Source organism: Antrostomus carolinensis, unplaced genomic scaffold (assembly GCF_000700745.2).
Source record: "Antrostomus carolinensis isolate BGI_N321 unplaced genomic scaffold, ASM70074v2 scaffold17888, whole genome shotgun sequence".
Lineage (NCBI taxonomy): Eukaryota > Metazoa > Chordata > Aves > Caprimulgiformes > Caprimulgidae > Antrostomus > Antrostomus carolinensis.
This window is the reverse complement of record NW_010335173.1, coordinates 21,448-43,213: the sequence shown is the minus strand read 5'-3', so window position 1 is coordinate 43,213 and position 21,766 is coordinate 21,448. Positions and strand designations below refer to the sequence as shown.

The following is a 21,766-nucleotide window of genomic DNA, read 5'->3' as shown; positions in this document are numbered from 1 at the left end:
CAGAAATTCAGAATAAATTTTAAGAATTATTTTTATCTTACAACAATGTTACTTTCTCCCAGCCATTAACTTAATTTGAGCCAATTATCACGGTTTTATCCTGTGCATGAAAACAGCTTTCTGTAAAATTATGAACTCGTGTGATCATTACATACCTTAAAAGAAATACTGGTTTTGTGAGAGACTTAAAACCAAGCTTATCAGGTGACTATTCCAGTATTCCCAGAGGCTTTTAAAGGGAAGCACCCTTTACACTACCACTGAAGAACCTAGTTCTTAAGCATCTTGAAACAGATACATCTTCATTTTTTTTTCTTTACTAAAGCATCCGCAAATATCAGAGCCTTGCTACTTCTCTAATACTCAAAACATTCAGGATAAAAATCCTGTTTTATCAACTCAGATTGCTTATAGTAATTGAGCTTCTTTTAAGGACTCTGATTAATAAGTCCTCTTTACATATTCTTATTAAGAAGCTCAGTTGTTCACCCCCCCCTAAAAAAACCCCAGACAACCCCACACCTGCAAACTAAAAATCCTTGAGTTTTTACTGATTGCTATGTCCTTAGCTTTTCTGAAGACTGATTGTTCTGTAATCACCCTTGTGAAATTTAAAAATATTTCTCTTATTACCTGATGTCTTCCCTCCCTCTCACCCAAGCTGTTCTTCAGAAACTTGCTCTTATTGCAAAACAGTTATAAGTTCCCTCTTCCCTAATAGAGGGAAGTTAAAACTACTGTGCATAAATCTTTGCTAGGTGAGTTTGTGAGACTTTAGCCTTGAAAAACTGAACATACAAAATCCACCAAAAAAACTCAGTCTGGGACAGAAAAGTTGTGACTGCTAGTTTAGATTAATCTAATGCCACTTTTACTGATAAATTAGAAAAACTGTATTGGGGACACAGCTGGAAAAGCCAGTTTCACATACCAGGGCATCTTTGATCATAGTTATTTAATCTGACTGGGTTATCTGTGTTTTTGAGGACTTGCTGTAGACTTGAGAATACAGTAGAAATGAGCAGACATGAACGTTTGTTAAATGAAAGCTCAAAGCTAAATTTATAGATGTTTTGTACTTGTTGCTCTGAAATGCCACAATCTATCTGGAAATACGAGCTCTAATTCTGATGTTTTCTACCCAGATAACAGTGGTCATGTGATTGATCTGGTAAATGATCAGCTACCAGATGTCAAAATATCAGAGGAAGACAAAAAGAAAAACCTTGAATTACTAGAAGAAGCAAAGAAGGTGAGCGAGAGGTTTCTAATGCGCAGAGGCAGAAAGTCAAGAAGCAGCCTTCCAGAGTCACCTACAGGTAGGTGCAGATTCTGAAAACAAGATTTTATATTCTACTTCAAAGATCTGCAAAGGCATAAAGGAGTATCTACTGTAATGCATACATTGCTATTGTATATGTACACTTCATTAATTCGAAGGTCAGAATCCCTCTGCCTCTCCTCACAATTCCATATAAAACAGAAATGACTAATCTCTATATTCAGATGTAATACTGGAAAATTGTGTAAAGTTTTTAAATGCCTGAAAGACACACTGCAAATATTGTAGCAGGAAAACATGAAGTATTTCTATTGGAATCTAAAAAATGGTCACAAATTTCTATTTGTAAAGATTTTCTTCTTAAAGTTCCTATTGTACATAAGATGAAATTTTAATTGCAAGATTTATACTGCTGAAAAAACATTCCTGCCCCAGATGTAATTACAGACTTCTACTATGAACACAGTCATAAACTAAATGGACCAGATCCTTCTTTAAAAACAGTAGAAGAAAATGTTTTGTTCTAGAATGTAAATTGAAATAATTTTTTTCCCCTCATATGAAGTGTGTGAAAACTAGGACCAAATGCCATTTTATCATGAAGGACTTTAATTTAGCTTTGAAATGGCAATTTAAAGCAAAGTTCTTTCTTAAAATTGGCTTGACACTTTGAGGGGAAAAAAATTATTATATTTTTTAAAATTAAATGTTCCTTTTCTTTTTTTTTTTTTTTTCCTAAATTCCTTGTGAATCTTTCTCTTGTGTCTATTTTCTCTGCCGTGCTTATGGTATCAGAAAACTGAGGAGAATAAGGATTCTATGTATCAATGGAATTGTATTAGTTTGTCAGGTATACAGGATAAAAACTCCTCTAAATTCCTAGTTGCTAAGTACACCTTGGTAATTAAAATGACTTGTCAGGTTCTGGATAAACATGACTGACAACTGAGAGATTAATGTTTTAATCTTATCTGAATTTTAAAAATTCAGAAACTACAAACCTGTAAAGTAAAATTATCTTTTTTTGGTTTTGTCTTTGTTTGAATGAAGCAGTTTCTCCTACACTTAGTCCTAAAGTTTCACCAGTAACATCTCGGAGCAACTCTCTCACTCTTCCAGTTCCATCAGGTAAAATGACCTATACAGGCTTAATTTTTTAACTTTAAAGCTCACCAAAAATGTATTTTTAAATATCTCTTGAGAAGTAAAAATCTGGAGATTCAAGCATCTCCTCCTGAATGTGACAAAGCTCATGAATGTCCACAATATATATTTATATGTATATTTTTTGTATTATATTTTTATTGCTGTGTTGCTGCTGGGTTACATGTTCTCATTTTTTAAGTTCTCTTTGATAATGGAGTTTTCAAAAACTTTAATGATCTTTCACTTGCTATATTTTAGATAATTTTTTTTCCTCTTTTAAATAGTATTTTCCACATTTAAATTTTGTCCTTAATGTATTACATGGAATTGTGCATGTATGTGTTTGCTAATGCTGTAGTAGTAAAAATTTTGAGCAAAACATCAGGATATGCCCTAACTATGTGTGTGTCTTTCTAGGGTCTGATTCATGCACAACCACTAGCGTCGAGTCACTGTCTCCAGGGCAGGTAAGAAAGGGCTGAATAGTCTGCACAGTATCCTGGTTATTACAGTGCTGTATTACACTATGTTTTCAATACCATTTTTTATAACAAGGTTAGATTATTGATGTGTTTCTTCTGCAGAGTGAGAGACTAATAAATGTTAATTCTAAAGAAAAAAATCCATGAAGTAACGAGTGCTGAAGGATCATAGAGATCTGTTAAGTGTAGAAAATGAAAAAAAGATCTAATGTAATCCTAATTTATGGAAAAAATTAATCCCTAAAATTACTTCGTAAATAAATGTGACAAGCAAAGTTTCAAAGTTCATCCATTAATATCTGTATCTAACACTTGCAGCATAGATGTGAAAGATGACCTTGTAAAGCAACTTTTTTCTTCCTTTTTTGCTAGAATAACAGAACTGTGAAAGAGGATGACAGGCAAACTGCAGAGGTAAGTGTTTCACACTGTGTTGTACAAAACCTACCTGTTTGTCTTAGCACATATGTGATTTATTCATGTGACTAAAAAGGCTAAAAGACTGTTCACCGAGTGAAAAGAAAAATGATAGTGCTCGAAGAAATTGTGAAGCACCCGGAACTGTAGTGCAGGACAAAGGGCCACAGCTAGCCTTTATATCCTATCATGCACTCTGCTCTAGCTCAATTAAAATCAGTACAATAAATAACTTCATAAGTAAAGTTGAAATATCTCCTATAGCCACTTTGATGTATGCTGGTGTTTTAGACAGACATACTCTTTCAGACCCCTTTGTTTCAGTGGAAGAAGTTACTGTACCTTTTGTCTTATACCATTGATGGGATGTTACTACGAAACTATTGGTGGAGCAGTTTATATGAGTGCTTCCTAGCTTGTATTAGGTAATATCAGATGGTCCTTTGAAGAGATTTTGCTGTGAGTGGATTAGGCTATACTTACAAAAACCAGTATGGCAGCAGAATTTTGAAGCAGTAACTACAAAGGAGATGAGCAGCAACACGTCTAAGGCAGAGCCCGCAGTTAGATTGTACATTGGTTGCCTTAAATTGCTGACACAGGTGCCATTAGACAAAATACAGATTCTGTACAAAAGTAACCAAGGTATAGGCACACATTCTTTTGCCAGTTTTCTTGTAGAGACTGCAATCAAATTATAATCTATGGTAATGCACACAAAGGAAGAAGAGAAAAATTACAATATGTACTTTAACTTTGTATACAAGCCGATTGTTTTTTCCCTTGGGAAGTGAGGGACTAAAAGAAGACAATCAAAGGAAAGTAACAGTGCTATAAGTTACAGGGTTAAAGGCATGTATTCAGACACCCCTTACATTAAGATGGTGAGAAACTTGGCTATATGAGGATTGCTATAATAGACCGGGCAGTTGTTATCTTAAAAGTCCAGAGAAGAGATTCCCAATTCAGTGTTCTTTCAAGTTAGTTTTTAAAATCTCTTTTGTCAACAGCACGTGTTTAAAAGCAAATTTCACTGAAAACGAAATGACTTTTTATAGTGAAAATCCATCTTCAGGCAAGGGAAAAGAGAAATCTGCACTTGTTTCTCTGTTTTATGCATGTCCCTTTACTTTCAGAATGCTGCAAAAGGATTAATTGATCGAAAGCAGAATGATCAAAGAAAGATTTCTCAGGGAAGATTGGTTCCTCGTTCTGCTGGTTTTGAAAACTCCAAAGAGAAGCTCTCAGAACAAAAAGAAAACTTTGATCCACATAAACGTATGGATACTTTACCTAAATGCTCCCCTTCAGGTACTGATGGTGGCAGAATGTCTCTGAACGCTTGCATGAATGTTTGTGAAAATGAATTTGGAAAATCATTCCTCAAGAAAGCAAAAGAAAATGATGTTCCTTTAAGAACCCATTTACCAGGACCAGGAGTAGGAAATATAGATTCAAAGCTAAAATTTCCTATTCCAGAAGTGAGGGACCATAAAGTTTCATGTAAACCAGAATTTAAACTGTGCGGACTGCGTCCTCCTCTGCTACGGGCTGTATCATGGGATAGCTTGGATCCTGGACAGAAAGATAAAACACCTTTAAAATTACCATCTGAGGAAGAGAAAAGCTTTGTTGGTAATAAATCTAGCAGTCAATTAAAAGCATTCAAAGATCTTCAAATCCAAGTTCAACCAGTTCGAATGCAGAAATTGACAAAGCTCAGAGAGGTGAGTCCTAGACTTCAGTTGTGTCCTGTTTTAAAGTTATTTTCATATCTTACTAAACTTTCAACTTGCTTAGCATTATTTTTATCCTTACAATAAGCATACCATAATATAATGGAAAAAGTTTCAGCAAAATCAATATAGAATTGTATCATGTTTTTCCTTTGCAATTTTGTAAACTGTGACCTGTAACTTAAATTCCATGGAATTATTCTATGTGTTAGTTCTCTTCAAATATGCATCAACTGCACTGTGGTGTCTTCAATATGCATGTATACACGTGCTCCTGCACATGCAAGTTTTGTCCCCCAGAAAAAAAATGTAATACTGATGTAAAGGAAGTACTAATTGCTTTTATTGTGACAGAAAGGTGAGTCGAAAACACAATATATCTTATATTTGCATCATTTATGTGACTTATTAACGGGAAGCAGTTGGTTAACAATCATGTCATTTGTAAAACATACTTAGGACTAAAATGATCTATTTTGATTTCTAAAGAGAATTTTAGATCTGAAGAGTCTTTCCTTCCTCGGTATGTAACAACATTCTCTTTAAAATAATAATTTATGCTCTTTCACTTCTTTTGCTTCCCTGTACTATGATTTTTCTGCTCCTTCAGAGTTGTCCTCAGATCCACAGGCTCTCACAATTTACTAATTGACTTATTTCTGTATGAGTGGGCTGAGACTTGCATATAAGCAGAAATCTTTAACTGAAGTTTGGAGACCGTTACTGTGCTCTTGTTTAAGGGCTTACAAGCCTCTGCGTATCATACACTATTTGTAAACTTTCTTTGTATTTAAAAATCACTTCTACTTTGTTCAGCTGAGTTTTTTTGAGTCCTGTGTTGGTTGGTATTCTCCCTTCTAAGAGCAGTAGTTCTGTCATTCAATACTAGCCTTTGGAATAACATTTGTAAGATCTCAGGGGACAGGAAATTGTTTTGGTATGATTTTTTGCTTATTGAACACCATCAGAAAATGCCTTAAAGTGTCCAGAGTTTTAAAACTGGGTGTCTCTGAGAGCAAAGGCAGGTAGAAGATGGCGAGACTTACAATTCCTAATTTCAGTTAAGTGAGTTTGGAACTCTGTCTCCAGTAGGAATTGCCTAATTATAAACAAAAGCAGGTGTTTATGAATTTTAAATATATTTAAAGGTATGAAAATAGAAAATGAGAAGATGATAGAAGGAGAAATAAGATAACAAGGTTTAAATCTTGAATACATTCTTCCTGACCTGTAAGAAATAGAAGGAATACATCGCTGTTCAGTAACTGTGAAGTATTAACTTGCAGCTGTAGCATAGCACGCTTTGGTGTGAAAAAATCTGAATAAATCAAAGTGGCAAAGTTTCATATTTCTGGTTTTCTGAATTTTCTCTCCTTTCTGGGTTAGTTACTCATTACTATGGCTATATCAAAAATTGCTTTTTTTGCTCTCACTTAATAAAACTCTAATTTACCAAAACTCAGTTTTTCTACTTGAGTAAGGGACATGTTGCAAATCTCTGTTTGCATGACCAGGAATTTTTCTAAATAATGCATGTATGAAATTTGAATTATGTAATATTTAAGAGTGTGTGTGTGTGAGAATGTACATGCATCCATGCAATGTAGCATCTGACTATAACATTATAAATATCTCCATTATGTTTATTAACTGAAGTGAATGTTCTATTTAGTGTTCACATGACAGGGATATTTAAATTGAGAGTTGTAGTTAAATTACTTAGAAATGTTACTGTTTTTCTTAACAGGAGCATATTTTGATGAGAAATCAAAATTTAGTTGGACTTAAGCTTCCTGAACTTAGTGAAGCAGCTGAACAGGAAAAAGGTGCAGTATCATAAGGAGTGTTTGTTTGGTAGACACTGATTTTTATAATTGTCTAATATGGAGGGGGGAAAAAAAGGTATTTTTTTTTTCAAATGCAATAGTAGTTGTAATGAAGCAGTCATGGAGGAGACCAATAATGGAAGTACCTGAATTTCTTGATAATCTGAGCCAAGGTACTGTAGGTATTATTACAACCAAATGAAAACATGCATACCTGGAGCAGAGTCTAGCTTGTACTTAATAGATAGAGGACTGTCTCAAGTTTCAGTGATTTTCTAAAAAAAAAAAAAAAAAGTTTCAGCAGTGATGGATTGAATGGATGTGACCATCAGGGTGAATTTGATCCTTAAAAGTATAAATAAGAGATGGAATGCTTTATTCCTGCTTTTTTATTTTAGTATATGTGTGGCAAATATTGAAATGGGATGTTATTTTCTGGTCCTCAGTTCTACATCGATGTGGATAGGTAAGAGTAAGGCCAGAGAAGAGACATAAATGTGATTGAATGATTGGAAAAATAAGTCTTACAATAAGTGGGGGGGTTTTTAGCTCAATTTGTGTGATTTTTTTTTTAATAAGGAAAAGGCTTAAAAGTCTACATATTTGAGGAAACAGAAATCTGGCACCAAATTATTTTCCAATCTAACAAAAGCAAATGAGATTTGATGCCTATAGGCTTCATCTAAAAAGATTCAGAATAGAAATAAAGACCAAAGATATAATCCTGAGGACAATTCAACAACTGGAAGAACTAAGTAGCAGTAGTGCTGTGTGATTACTTGAAAATATTTAAACCAAAACTGTGAATTTGTGTTTGGAAGTAGTTAAATCAGAACTTGTTCAGGATGCTTTTAGGGCCACATTAACTGAAGTGGACATGGTTAATGTGAAAGGAGCTGAAACTGATTGTCCAAGATTTGATCCAAAGACAATTTCCATTTCTCCTAATACTGTTCATTTTGCTAATTCATATATTTACTTTGGGACTGTTTCATAAGGCCTTAAAGTTTCTGTTATACAGGGAGATGGCTGAGATATTACATTTCTTGTTATCTCTGGAAACAGATTCATCTTCAGTCTGAATGAAACAAGATTAAAAGAGACTTCTTGTCCTCTTTCTGTATGTAGTTGATTATATCTTTGGATTCTTAGATATGGTAATATTATTCCTGTCACTGCTAATATATAGTTTCCTAGGAATTATTTAGCAGGCTCTGTTTGAAAGTGTAAAATAGTTGCTGTTTTACCAGCCTGTTATCTAATTTTGGCAGATTTGAAACTTTTGAGGAAAACTTTATGAAAAGCTAAGCATTATTTTATCCAGCTTTTCAACCAAGATCTCATGAGTGTCACGAGCTTTTTCAAGTCTACTAACTTATGTAAATGATAGCCAGAACATTAAGAGTCAACTCCTTGTCCTCAGTGGGGTAAACAAGTGAAGGGTCAAATTCTTAGTTCATTTGTTAGGGAGACTTACTTCCTTACATTGTCATAAAAGCCTCCTTGTGCTTTTTCACTGGAGTAGTAATTTTGCTTAAACAATAGGAAATAACCAGCTACTTCATTATTACTGTTATGAATCAAATATACTGGCTCCATCATGTTTTGCTATCAATGCCAAGTTATTGTGATCATCTTAGTAAACACAACTTTGCATCTACAGAAGTTTAGATAAGTTATATTAGACTGGAGACATTGTGATGTCAGGCTGGCTTTTTATGGGGATATGCATGACTGTTCTTAAGTAAATACTGTCATTTTCAAATATAAAGGCAATGCACAGGAAAATGAAATGAAAATGACAGTAAATACTGTCATTTTCAAATATAAAGGCAATGCACAATTCCCTTCCAATCCAAACCATTCTGTGATTCTATGATTCTATGATTAAAACGTTACTAGAAAGAATCTCCCATTATTTTCCGTCTTTGATGTTAATGTTCTCCACATTTACAAAATTGGAGCTTTTGCACACTGTTTGTTTTCCAAGTCTAAGAATCTTTCTGTTACGCTAAATGAACAGGAGAGCTGTACAAAGATATCTTCCCAAGCTTGGGATTCAGATTGGAGAACCTGACTTTCCTGCAGGAGAGTCCTTCATTAAATCCTGGCAAGATAGAAGAAGAAAAGGGAATTATTATATATGTGATTAAACAAAAGAAGAATAAAAACACTACATAACATGAATTAAAAAAAAGTTTGAGCCATATTTTGGTCGTTGTGAAAGTGACAGAAGTAGAAAGTGCAATTATAACATTTATATCCTGTTTCAATGAACATTCAGTGCAAACAAGTACATGTTGTAGATTCATCACCATAAATGGTGCACAAAATCTATATTATAGTACGTGAGAATAGACTTCATCTTGGCAGGTGGCATTTAGAGCCTTAGAAAATGATGGTACTCTATTACAAAATCTAAGCTAAAATATTCCAGAAATTATGTAACTGTACTGGTAAAGCACAAATGTGAAATGTTAGGTTAGATGTTCCAGCAATGAATTTAGGTTCAGTTTGAATTTTAGGAAACATACTAAAACAATAATTATTTTTCAGTGCATTAGAGATTGTCAGAGCACATAGTACTTCTGTCTTTCTATACAGAGGATGACAATTGTACTGATTACTTTTGTTGCCACCACTTGAAATTAAGACGGGAGATTTAGCAGTAAAGGAGAGACAAGTGATGTATCACCATATGCAGTAAAGGAAGTAACATTCCGCATGAAGGGATGGAAAACTTTTTCTTGTTGTTCACTTTTGTTCCCAGTAGAGTTGGTGTGAAAACCTCATTGACTTTAAAAAGGACACTGTTATGTTAGAAGGTTCTATGCTCTGAGATGCTGACTATTATAGTTAATACATGACTTTTCAAATAACATAAAAAATTTTTTATCTGAAAATGTCCTTAGGCCCTTCACCTCTCCCCTCCCCCACTGAAGAGGAAGAGACAAAGAATAGCTCTGATGTAATGCCCAGCATTTCTGATGTATTGCTGCGAAAACTACGAGTGCACAAATCACTTCCAGGAAGGTAAAAGCTCATTAGAAGTGGAAAGACATCATCCTGGGAAAGACACACTAATGGTTTTCAGTGAACTCCCTTTATGGAGTTCCATTCATGGGGGATTCATATAAGTAGAGAAATTGCTGCATCTTACAATGTGCAGCATGGATTTTCTGAAAAATTTTGGGGACTGCACTGACTTCCAATAACTGGCCAACTTTTAAAATTAGTTTGTAAGTTCTACATAAAAAGTCTGAAACCTAATTTTTGTGCTACAAGTACATTTTAATACAGATTTTTCCACTGGTCTATCCCCTCCTGGGTTTTCAGGATTGCTACTGCAGATATAAATTCATGTTGAAAATGTCAGTATTTCTTTCCCCTGGAAAAATAATCAGGCTTTCAAATGGTAAAATTTGGGCATGTAAGAATTCTGCAGTTTTGCTGCAGGTGAGGATTTTTCAGGGAAATGGAGTTTATTTTGCAAATGTAGTTGAAGGACTCGCTCACAAATTCCCTGATCTTGGGCTGTGCAAGTAGGCACTTATCAACAGGTTGCTTAACACCTGCTATGGCTCAGGATTTTCTCCTTTCCCTCTTATACAATCTGAAACAGTATGCCTGCATGTTATAGATGCATAGGGCAGCACCATACAAGAGATCATTTGAAACTAGAGCTATTGTAATGAAATGTAACTATAGCCAGGGAATCTTCTAGTCCATACTCTTCTGAGGTGGAGTCCTAATAGACTATACCTGCCAGGTGTTTGTTCAGACCTTTAGAAATACCAGTTTCTGTTCTGATTTGAGTTTACTAATATCCAAATTTAACATTTTCTTGACAGAATTTAAGTGGAATTTTCCTTTTTGGGGGGAGGTTTATGTTTAAAATGATACAAAAGTCCATAGTTTCATAACAATAATATGAACTACTACTTTAGGCACAAAACAGTTTTCCAACACAGGGGACATACTGGCCTCCCTTCTTCTAGTCACTAAGTATCAATATAATTCTACACAATAAGAAAAATCAGGCTCATTGATGCCACAACTGTTGATTTCTATATTTGGGATTAATGGTGCAATGAATAGTACAATAATATTTGAATTTTCTGAAAGTATCATGTCTGCACAATGCATTATATATATGTCAACCATGACTCCTATCACTGGCACCAGGTAGAACTTGTATATATAGCTCCTGTCATTTCTTTCAGATGTTTCTTATGTCTGTTCACTTGCATAAAACTGAATAGCACTCTGATGTTGTGGAACAATTACCGGGAATAAGAACGTGTAAATTCAAACATATGGAATGACTGCCTTTAAGTGAGATCTTACAATATAATGTTGTCTACCTCATTTCTTTTATGGTATTCTATGAACTGCATTTTCATAACTTTTTCTAGTTTTTGTATAGTCAGTAATCATCCTTTTGGTAGAAAACTCAAACGCATATTTTGTCAGTGTCAGAATCATTTTTAGCTAACTTCTAGCAAAGTTAGCAGCCAAAACGAGATAGTTCAGTATACAGTGAGATGGGTTTTGAATTCTGCCCATCTGTGATTATCTGTGATCATCAACTTCATGAGGTTTCAACTGTTAACTGAAGGAAAATGGGTGAAGATAATAATCCAAAGTTTAATGTATTAAGTCACTCACAACTCCAAAAGGGTAATTTCCGTCTTGGTTTTTTACTCGCACATTAGCACAATGTAGTGCAGATAGCAGTATTTGCAGTTGCCAGAAATTTTGTGTGTTTTTTGCCAATACTCAGGTGATACTGTGCAGTTGCTTTTTTTTTTTAAAAAAAACCCAACATGGCGTTTAGCCAAAATAAGCACAATTGGGTTAGTTAAACGCTGGTTTAATGAAAAGAAATAATAAAATATTTAAGGGTAGGATGTCTTTTTGTTTTTCTTTATGATTAAATATTACACTAACTTTTTTTTTTAGAGACAAAACTGATTAAAATGTGAAATTTTGGCTTTTATTTCTAGCTCCCCTCCACTTACTGAAAAAGAAGTTGAGGTAAGTGTCTTCTTAAACTCATTGTTTTAGACATATGCCTCAATTTTAAGTGGATACTGTAAGTCTAAGAGTGGTTATTAGAACCAGGTAATGGGATCTTTTTTTTTTTTCCAAAAAATATTTCTCAGTAAAAAAAGCTATCTTGAGCTCAATGAAAATAACAATTTTATGAATTATGGGAATTGTCCCAGACAAAATAAACCGTAAAAAGACTCAGAGTAGGAATAAGCAAAACATTTGTTTGTGCATTCTTTTTAATAAAATATGCATTCATTTTGGAAATTATCATGATATACTTTAAGTAGTTAAAAAAATGACATTAATTGAGACCAGAAACTAAATGAGCTAAATGGCATTTTTTTCTATTTACCAATAGGAGCCTTGGGGCAGTTTTTGGTAATATCTTGCAGTTACATAATTTTTACTTTTTCAGTTCAAGCCAATAATATTTTTTGTAGGTTACTCTTCAGTTTGCTGCCTTTGTTTCTTCTGGTTTTTTTTCATATACCAGTCAAGAAAAAGATCTTTATTTACATAGCTCCAATCTAATGGAACTGTTGCTGCTTTGTGCTTTGCAAAGTATTAATCCTAACAAATAATGCATCTGGTAAAGAAAGAAACAATCTTTAAAAGCAGAGTGCAAGAGAATAAAAATGTTAGCACTCAGTCTTTTGCTGGCTTCAGTGGTAGGTGTTTATCCTTTAGGTAAAACAATGCTAATGGTGAGCTCATCCCTGGACTTCCTCTGCACAGACTATCTGTTTAAAAACCTTGGGGACCCTTGGAGGAAGTCCAGCTAGAAAACAGATGCATTGTGATTCTGATGCTTCTGGTAGGCTACTTCCTTCATTGTGTTTCTGCTCTACTGATCTTCCAGAAAAACATTCAGGAAAAGAGGCAGCAATGCATTTGTTCATATTTTAGAGGAAGCAGAGAGAAGTGACTTTTTAAAACAATATAATTTATAAAATATTTTCAATTTTCTATTTCAATCCTTATTTAAGCACCAAAGTTTGTTAAACATACCTTACTCATGTGTTGCTATTGGGAATTATATTAATGTGACACTTATTTAAAAATCCCTTTTTTAATCCAAACAGAATGTATTTGTACAACTTTCCTTGGCCTTTAGAAATGATAGTTATACCTTGGAATCTAGAATTAACCAAGCAGAGAGAGAGAGAAATCTTACTGAAGAGAATGCTGAGAAGGAACTGGAAAACTTTAAAGCAGCCATTACGGTAAGAAAACAACAATAATTCTTCTTCTGAACTATAGTGTACATGAAAGTACACACACATTTGAAATTTGTGTGGCTGTGCTTGCTTATACATATTGTAAGTTCAGCCTCAGAACTTCATTTTCTGCTGTACAAGCTCCTTACTGTATGCTGCCTCACACTCTACACGAGAGAGTGTTTTCTCCCACCAGGGTGGACCACCATTGCTGGAAATGCATAGAGGATGTTGCCCAACTTGTAACAGATTTCAGGAATAAATACTATGAATTTGCTGTTCAATTCAAGCTATGAGCATCCAGAACTGCAATTTGAGCACTGGTCCATGCTGGGCAAGACCTTTTTAGCAGTGTCCAGTTGAGTCAGATACTGAAATGATCTGAGTTCTGAGATTTGTGACTTGAAAGGCCTCTTAACTGCAGATAATGTGCCATCACATGGCATGTACAGGACAACCAGGTGATCAGGTCTGGTAAGCATGGGCTTATGAAAGAGTTACTGCACATCACTCCCTTCTTTTGAAAGGGGAGAAAAGAGGAGGAGGAGGAGAGGTTATTCTTCTCACACAGATTATTTCAGTGCATTGACTTACTCTTGCAGTAATACAAGTGAGGGGTTGCAGAGAAGTAAGGCACAACACAACTGGTCAGAGGGAGAATTTTTGTGAGCAGCAACACAGTGATTAATTACTTAAGACAACCTCAATGCCAAAACTGCTGCATCCTGAAAATGCACTTTAAGAATACAGGAACCATTCAGTATCACAGTCTGTCTGTAAGTCTGAACTGAATTGTATTGGGCTTACCTGTGAACAGAAATCTCATCCAGTGAAGAGGTGTTCACTAAGATTTTGGCTAATAAAACATCACTCTTGCTTTTGGTAACTAATCTCAAAGAAGTTATGTGCTTCAGTGCTTTTCAGTATTAATCTGAGCTATTAAAGTGAGGATATTAATTCAGTCCATAAACGTGTGCATTGATTGACAAACAATGGTCAACAAATTGCAATTGTCATTTGATTTACAGGCCATATTGGTTTTGATTACTCCTTTACATTTGGAATTCTTGAGACTATAGTGTCTTGTTTTCCAAGTAAATGAAGTATTATGGAACTGAAGGAACATAAGTGGCCTTCTTAACACCTTTTGCCCAATGAATTAAAATGTTCTTTGTGTTTTGACAATCATTTGTAAATACTAGTTCAAATAAGCTTGGCATTTGTAAAGATCATAGGTGGGTAGGCATGATTCATCATTAATTTCAAAGGGAAAGGTATTACAAATGTGCTTATCCCTTTTTAACTACTTAGAGAGTGTGCCTGCAGTATGCAGTGAAGCACCATTCTGAAACAGAGCAGCAGCACTCACTAAGTTATCTCTGGTGGTAGCGATGGCACTCCTCTGGGGCTAATTTGTCCATATGTAGTTCTGCCTAGACACGTCTACCCACTTCTGTGGCTCAGGCTACTTCATCTGAACTGAAAGTGACAAGACATGACAGTGAAGCTTATGTATTTTCACTTCAGTCTTCAGCTCACCTATGGCATCACTATGAACACAGAGAAGCTTACCAGAAGCTATTGGAGGATATTGCTGTTCTGCGGCGTTTAGCTGCTAGACTATCTAGTCGTGCTGAGATGGTTGGAGCTGTTCGCCAGGTAAGAACATCCTGGTGTCTAACATATATCCTGGCTGCACATTTGCTCTTTCTCTTTTTCAACCATAGCTACAGGTTATATTAGCCTTTTGAATTTTATTTGCCATTTTTACAAATTAAAGACATTTATTGTAGTGTCAGATAAGACACTATTTTGATCTGGAAATAAAATTCAAACAGAAGATTACTCGTGAAGCTATTCAACATCTGTACAATAGGAGCATATATATTATTCAGAACTATAGCTGCATCACAAGAAATGTATTTAAAATTGGTGCAGCATGAATAAGAAAATTTTTCTAGGTCAAAAAGCTGATCTAGTTCAGTAACCTGCCTTTGGTAATAGCGTAATCAGACAACTATAAAGGTCATAAGAACAGAGCAAGTATGCATGAGAACACAGCTATAACCTCCCAGAGTAAACACTGTTGCCTCTGCCCACTAAAGTAACTAATGCCAGAGACTGAGACCTTTGAGGGTTCAAAAACAAATGTATGCATACCACATAATAGGCAGACAGAAAGACTGTATAAATATGACAAAATAAATTATGATATTCTGTGGATATATATGAATGCATGTGCATTTGTTTTCTAATTAGCTTCAGAATTTTCCATTGTGGAGATACCAATATTTCTTTAAGAACAACTATTCCAGATTTAGCCCTGGCAGGGAGCATATGATTTGTTTGAGAGGTGTGGAGGTTACCTGAGTATTCCCCTCTTTTCTTCCTTAGGAGAAGCGTATGTCAAAGGCGACAGAAGTAATGATGCAGTATGTGGAAAATCTGAAAAGAACATATGAAAAGGATCATGCTGAACTAATGGAGTTCAAGAAACTTGCCAATCAGAATTCTAGCAGAAGCTATGGTGCATCTGGTAAAAAAAAAATAAAAAAATTAAGGGTTTGACTTGCCTCTATACAGGGAGGTGTCAGGTGCTATTATGATAAAAAGCAAAGTATTGTGAAATCTCTTCATGAAGATCTGATCTACTGGAGCAGATTTCAAAAAGTTATAGATAAAACAGCTGAAATATTTAATATAAGCCTTACTTAGTGCTATAGTATTGTAATTTAAAATCACCTTCACTTACCGAATTCTGATGAGATCCAATGACATTTTAATTTGTTTCTATGCACATACGCATAGCTTGCACAGTTTTAATGCAACTGCATCTTAGATGACAGATGATGGCAAAATTATTATTTAATTTTTTTTCTGCCGGTATAATTGAGACCAGAACAGTATGGCAGATAAATATGCAGTCACTACAGACGTTATATAAATATACTATATCTGAGTTTGAAATATAAGCAAGGACTCTATTAATATTATTTATAGATTGTTCTTTATCTACTGTTTTTATGCAGAAGATGGAGTACCTCGTTCATCTAGATCCATGTCTCTTACTGTTGGAAAGGTATTTCTACAATATAAAGAAAGCAAAGTGAACATTTTGTGTAGTGAAATTTCTTTGTCTGCATACTTTCAATTTTCTAAGCTGTATTCAAAACGCAGTGCTGCTAAATTCTCAATATTGTTCACGTAATTTAGTGCAAATGCTTTGTAATTTGGGATACATAATTACAAATGACTGTAGGATAATGATAATGCTTGCTGTGAAGCTATAAATAACAGAGGCACCTATTTATTTAAGAATAATTGTATTCCAGGCCATGTACCTGTGCTCCAGAGAATGGCTTAGGTCCTGTGCTTTATTCCAGTTCCTCAGTGAGGAAGCTGAACATTGTATCAAAACTTACTATATGATCAGGGATTCCATGATCATACTTTTTTCATTATCTTAAGAATTATATCATGTTTAGAGTACCTTAGTTGTAAATAGTTATTTTTAAGTTGGGCTCAGTTTTCAGTTAGCATCAGAATATCTTGTTTGGTTTGCCAAAGCATTCAGAGTGCGAGATAATCTCAGACTGTTTTGGCTTGACTAGTTAATAACTTTAACACAGCCAGCGAGTGTTCCATTTCTGCAAAACCTCCCAAGTGCTGGAGATCAAATTTATTGCAAAACTTCCTGAAAGAACTAGTGATTTGAGATAGCCAAGTCCCAATGTGACCATTATGAAATTTGGTGGTCAGAGGTGCTATATTCAGTCTACTTTTTCTTTTCATATTTTTATTTGCTTAGGTTGTAGTTCTTTAGTTTATTCCTGCCACCTTTGAGTGCTGAATGGAAAGAATTAGAGCACAGAGCAATGCTGAGGGCAAGACTTAGTTTCAGAATAAGAACCAGATAAGCTGAAACAGAGGTCCTAAAAAAAAAGATGAAATTTAACAAGGCTAAGTACCAGTCCAAATAATAAAGGGGCTGGGGTGTAACCCAAAAGACTAGAATGGACTGCCCAACATGGCTGCAGACTCTCCAGTATAGTTTTTCAGGAGCACATTAGATAAATCTCCATCATTAATGAATAGATATAGTTCATTTTTGTCTAGAAGAAGGATCATGGAGTAGGTGACTTCTATATATTTAGTAAACCTTTGTTTAACTCCTTTCCTGTAAAGTTATTTAGAGCAGAATCTTAGAAGTGCTTGGTTATGCTCTAAGATGAAGCTGTTAGGTGCTGTATGTGTTTGGATTTTTTACTCACTGGGAAGCCTAGATTTCACTACGTGTATATCATAGGATGAAGTATTTGGGTACTTGCCTAGTGACAGCAAAAACTTATATGATCTATATTTGAGCTAGAATACATTGTGTAAAGCTATCATATAAAGAATTTCCATGGTCTTCATAAATTATATTTGTAGGCTTAGAAATAAGTACTGCATCATAGTGTGCACTGTATATCATAATGGGTACATGGCAAGAGAAGAGTTTCACTATTTTCTGGTCATTGTGACACCAGTATCATTATACATCTGGCTTAACCAAAGATAACAGCCTCTAATAGGAGTTAACAGTGTCTGCTCAGAACATATCTGTTGTGTGATTTACACGATTGGGCTTTCCCTGGAGGGAAAAGGGTAGCATCCCTGTACAACACCTCATTTCACACTAAGCACTTGCCATACCAGACAGTACTGGAGGAATTTTGGGGGAAAACTACAGCCCTAACAGCCGTTTATCTTAATTTTGCTCCCAACTCTCCTTTCCCCCAAGGGACATTAACCTTCATCTCTGCCACATCTGTTTACTTGTAGAATTGTTCTTCAGCCTATCTTGTATGATGGAAAACAAAATGTTTTTTTGTCACAGAATATGCCTCGGAGGAGAGTCAGTGTTGCTGTTGTTCCTAAATTTAACTCCTTAAATATTCCTGGTCAGTCACCAACAGCTTCACCTATACCTTCAATGCCATCCCTGGTAAGTAAAACCCACAATTTAAAAATACTACTTGTCTAAACCACTTTTGCATAGGGCCAAGCCATAGTTACTAAAAAATGTAAGGCCTTTCGTTGGTTTAATTTGGTTTGACTCCATCCTAGTGAAAGGGATGGACAAAGGTAATTCCTGTTGTGTAAGGGACATTTGCCTTCAGAATCTACATCCATAAATGATCACTTGGACACAGAGCTGAACAGGGCTAGCTGTTGATTCAGAGGCATTAGGCATTAGTTGAGGCAATTTGCCTTTTAATCTGTAGTAGAGTACTGGAAAGAAGTAGTAAAAATAGTTGCACTGTAGGAGAGAAATTTTAACTAGAATCTATAGAAGATGATTGGACTGCTTCTCTTCATTGCCAAAAAGTTCACTAAACAGAAAAACATGTAGTTAACATACAGAAATGTTTGTCATACAAATTTAGAAGTTTTGTGATGATAGGGGAATAGTGGAGCTATCAGCCTTTGCCTTGACTTTTTGTTTATAAAATTTTAATAAAGTGAGAATCTAATCTGAATCTAATTAGTCTTTGAGGAAAACTACAAGACATACCGACTGTTCAGGATGAGCTAAGATGGCAGGTAACCTGAAAATTAGACAGTTTTCTGTTAAAAACTTAGGGCTGTTTAAATGGGGGATATTGCTGAGAAGCTAAATCCATTCTAGTTTTAAGAAAACAATCTATTTGTGCAATTTAGTTATTATGTACTCAATTGTTTCAGGAACCAATTGTGTTTGTGTACCATGAATTATTATGATTAATTTTTGTTTAAAATTTTCCATGGAAAATTTAGCTAACAAATCAATGTTCCTAGGATAATATAGAGAGAAGCAATATGATAATTTTACTGTTCAGTGATCAATATATAAAGAAGACCGACCTTTTTTTTTTTTTTTTTTTTAGAGAAAATAAGCAGGGTAGAAGGGAATGTCACAGAAAATTCTTCTTAGTGTGCATGTCCATTGTTTACTGTGGTTAGTGGGAATAATTTGGAAGTTCCATATTAAAGATACCTTTCTTCTGGGTGTGGGAAGAAAAACCCAAGCAGCACATTGACTTTGTCATTTTACTGAAGACTCATTTGAAATTAATGAATGAATGTAACCTTTATTGCTGTTTTTTTACTTACAGTCTGAATCACCTAGTAATGGAAGGAGCAATCTAACATCTACTCCTGTTCTGCCAGCACTTTTAGAAAAGTGAGTTCTCTCTAGGTCATCTCATTACCTATTAAATCCTAGTATGAGATGAAAATGTGTAATTTCTCTTTTTCCTAACAGAAGTTATACCAAGGCATAAGGTACTGAAATCAGTGACATAATATTGGCTTAGGTTGTTTCACAATCTGGTAACTTTATTTTACTATGTCACCATCATTGTTCTTTTCATGTTCAAAGAATTCAAAGTGCCTCAGAACCAGTCGAGCCCGCTATGATCATTGGAACTCATCAAGTAAAATTGCAGTAGAAGATTATACATTTACACTTTTGAGTAGACCTGCCTTCAGAACGTGACAAAACTAAGACTATTACATGCAATGCATGTGGCTTGTTTGTTTGTTTTAAATATATTTCCTGGAACAAATTAATGCTGTATTTAAAGTTGGCTGTAAGCAACTTGACTATCCCAGTAATAAAAAGTTTGGTTTCTGCCCTTGCCTTTTCAATATGTGGCCAGCTGGTAAAAATCATATTTTGAAATGCTATGATATCCAGTGTCATGTAGGTTTTTAAGTTTATATGAATAAATGATATTCAAAAGTATAATTTAACATAATATTATATAACAAAAATTTTACAGAAGTCAAAACTGTGACTAAATTGAGTAGTAATTTTTTTTTAGTTTAAAATTATTTGAACATTCAGCAAAATTAAAGCATTAGATTTGAGATTTTAGTTTTAATAACCTGACATTTTAGTTATAACAGCCAGGGAAGTTTGCATTTTAAAATGAAAAAATAGAGATATGAAAGAGGAGATTTTTCTTTCAGCCTGGTAACGAGCAAATACCTCAATATCTATATTTTTCTAGTACCCGTAAATTGCAGAAATTATTTTCATTAAAACGTTTGCCCTTTTGACTCTGTATGACTTAACCATTAGTGTAGAAGTCCTGGCTGAATTAAGGTGTGCTGTTGTTATCCATTTTCTATAATAATTCCATGAGCCATTCCATGGGTTTAAATGGTACTACTTTTGGAGCAAAATAATAGATATACAGACAAGAAAAGCAAAGAATTACTCTGCTGGGAAGCATGTGCATCTACACATTCCTGGAAAGAACTTTTAATTTCTTGCAGTTGAAATTAATGTAGACACATAATTTAATTTCATACAAGTTTTTGAAATGTAAAGCTTCTTCAGTAACAGAATACAAAGATGGGCAACCTGTGATGAAAACCTGTGAGACTGGGATGTGAACAAAAGGCACACTCAAGCTGTTCTGCAAGATCTTTGTAAACAGTTACCACTATGGGTACAGGTACTGTTGCATTTGCAAACCTGTGTGTGTATATACTTTATTCATATGTATAATCAGCCTAGAAAACAAACAAACAAAAAAAATTGTCAGGCACCTTTCCAAATATTTATTTCAGGAAATGTTGCACATTTTAAGGAAGTTGCTTGATTTTTGTTGGTGGTGTTACTACTACTGCTACTATGTTCGTCATTTAGACTGTTCACAATATCTGTTTAAAATATCTGTGATACTAATTTAAATTAAAGTTTGTTAGGATTCTTTAAGCATTGAAATTAAAAGCTTTAAAATATTAAGCTCTTGCATCAGTACAGAATATTGATTTTCACATATTTTAGATTAGTGCTGAGGCAGGACAAAATTTATCTTATGTCTCTGTTTTATCTCTGTGCTTTACCAACAATGAAAATATGCAAAAATTTGGAAAATAAAAACGGTGAACTATGGTACTAGTTTTTACAGTTCAACAGACCTCTGCAAGATTTAGACCATCTTTTGAAACTGTACTGAAATTCTGAAGGAAAAAAAAAAAAGGGAAAAAGAAAAACCTTATCAATATTTCTTGCTGAATCTTAAGAAAACAAATCATGTTATCAAGTAACAGAAGTAGAACTTGAATTTCAAGTTTGAGCATAAGTATGTATGCATGGGCCAGCTGCTCTAGTCGTGTAAAATTACATAGTTCAGCAGTTTTGTATTTTTAAGCACTTCAAGCTTATACTCATGATGTGTTTAAAGTCCAAGTGAAATTAACATCTACTGTTAAGATGACTTCTTGAGGGAAAATTTATTGCCCACAGATGGTGGCAATCTGGATGAATTATCCTACCATTGATTTTAGCACCAGAAAAATAAGGCCTACAAAAATGCTTAGATTCTGGAAGTTGAAATGGGATCCATCGTTGAGCTTATTAAACCTTGACTTTGATGGACTTGCTAAGTTATGTCTGAATCACTTAAACTCTTTATCACAGACTTAAATAAGGACAGGTGAGCCCTGCAGAAAGAGAACAATAGGTAATGGCTTATCTTTAGGCTAAATGCTCAAAGCTTTTACCTAATAAAAGTTTTAGTAACAAAAGCTATGTATGTGTTTGTATTTTTTTTTTTTAACCTATGTG

The 21,766-nt window shown here is 34.5% G+C and overlaps 1 protein-coding gene across 1 annotated transcript in view; it reads left to right on the top strand.

Annotated features, from left to right (window-relative positions):
- The window catches only part of IRAG1 (inositol 1,4,5-triphosphate receptor associated 1), a 33,518-nt gene that overhangs the window by 8,848 nt on the left and 2,904 nt on the right, over positions 1-21,766 (top strand). The window contains exons 4-17 of the mRNA XM_010174464.1: positions 1,146-1,319; positions 2,333-2,410; positions 2,846-2,895; positions 3,283-3,324; positions 4,464-5,054; positions 6,811-6,889; positions 9,802-9,922; positions 11,896-11,926; positions 13,027-13,167; positions 14,689-14,820; positions 15,556-15,697; positions 16,191-16,240; positions 18,041-18,148; positions 19,299-19,366. Of these exons, the coding sequence (XP_010172766.1) occupies positions 1,146-1,319; positions 2,333-2,410; positions 2,846-2,895; positions 3,283-3,324; positions 4,464-5,054; positions 6,811-6,889; positions 9,802-9,922; positions 11,896-11,926; positions 13,027-13,167; positions 14,689-14,820; positions 15,556-15,697; positions 16,191-16,240; positions 18,041-18,148; positions 19,299-19,366 (1,807 nt within the window). The remainder of the gene's footprint in view (positions 1-1,145; positions 1,320-2,332; positions 2,411-2,845; positions 2,896-3,282; positions 3,325-4,463; positions 5,055-6,810; positions 6,890-9,801; positions 9,923-11,895; positions 11,927-13,026; positions 13,168-14,688; positions 14,821-15,555; positions 15,698-16,190; positions 16,241-18,040; positions 18,149-19,298; positions 19,367-21,766) is intronic.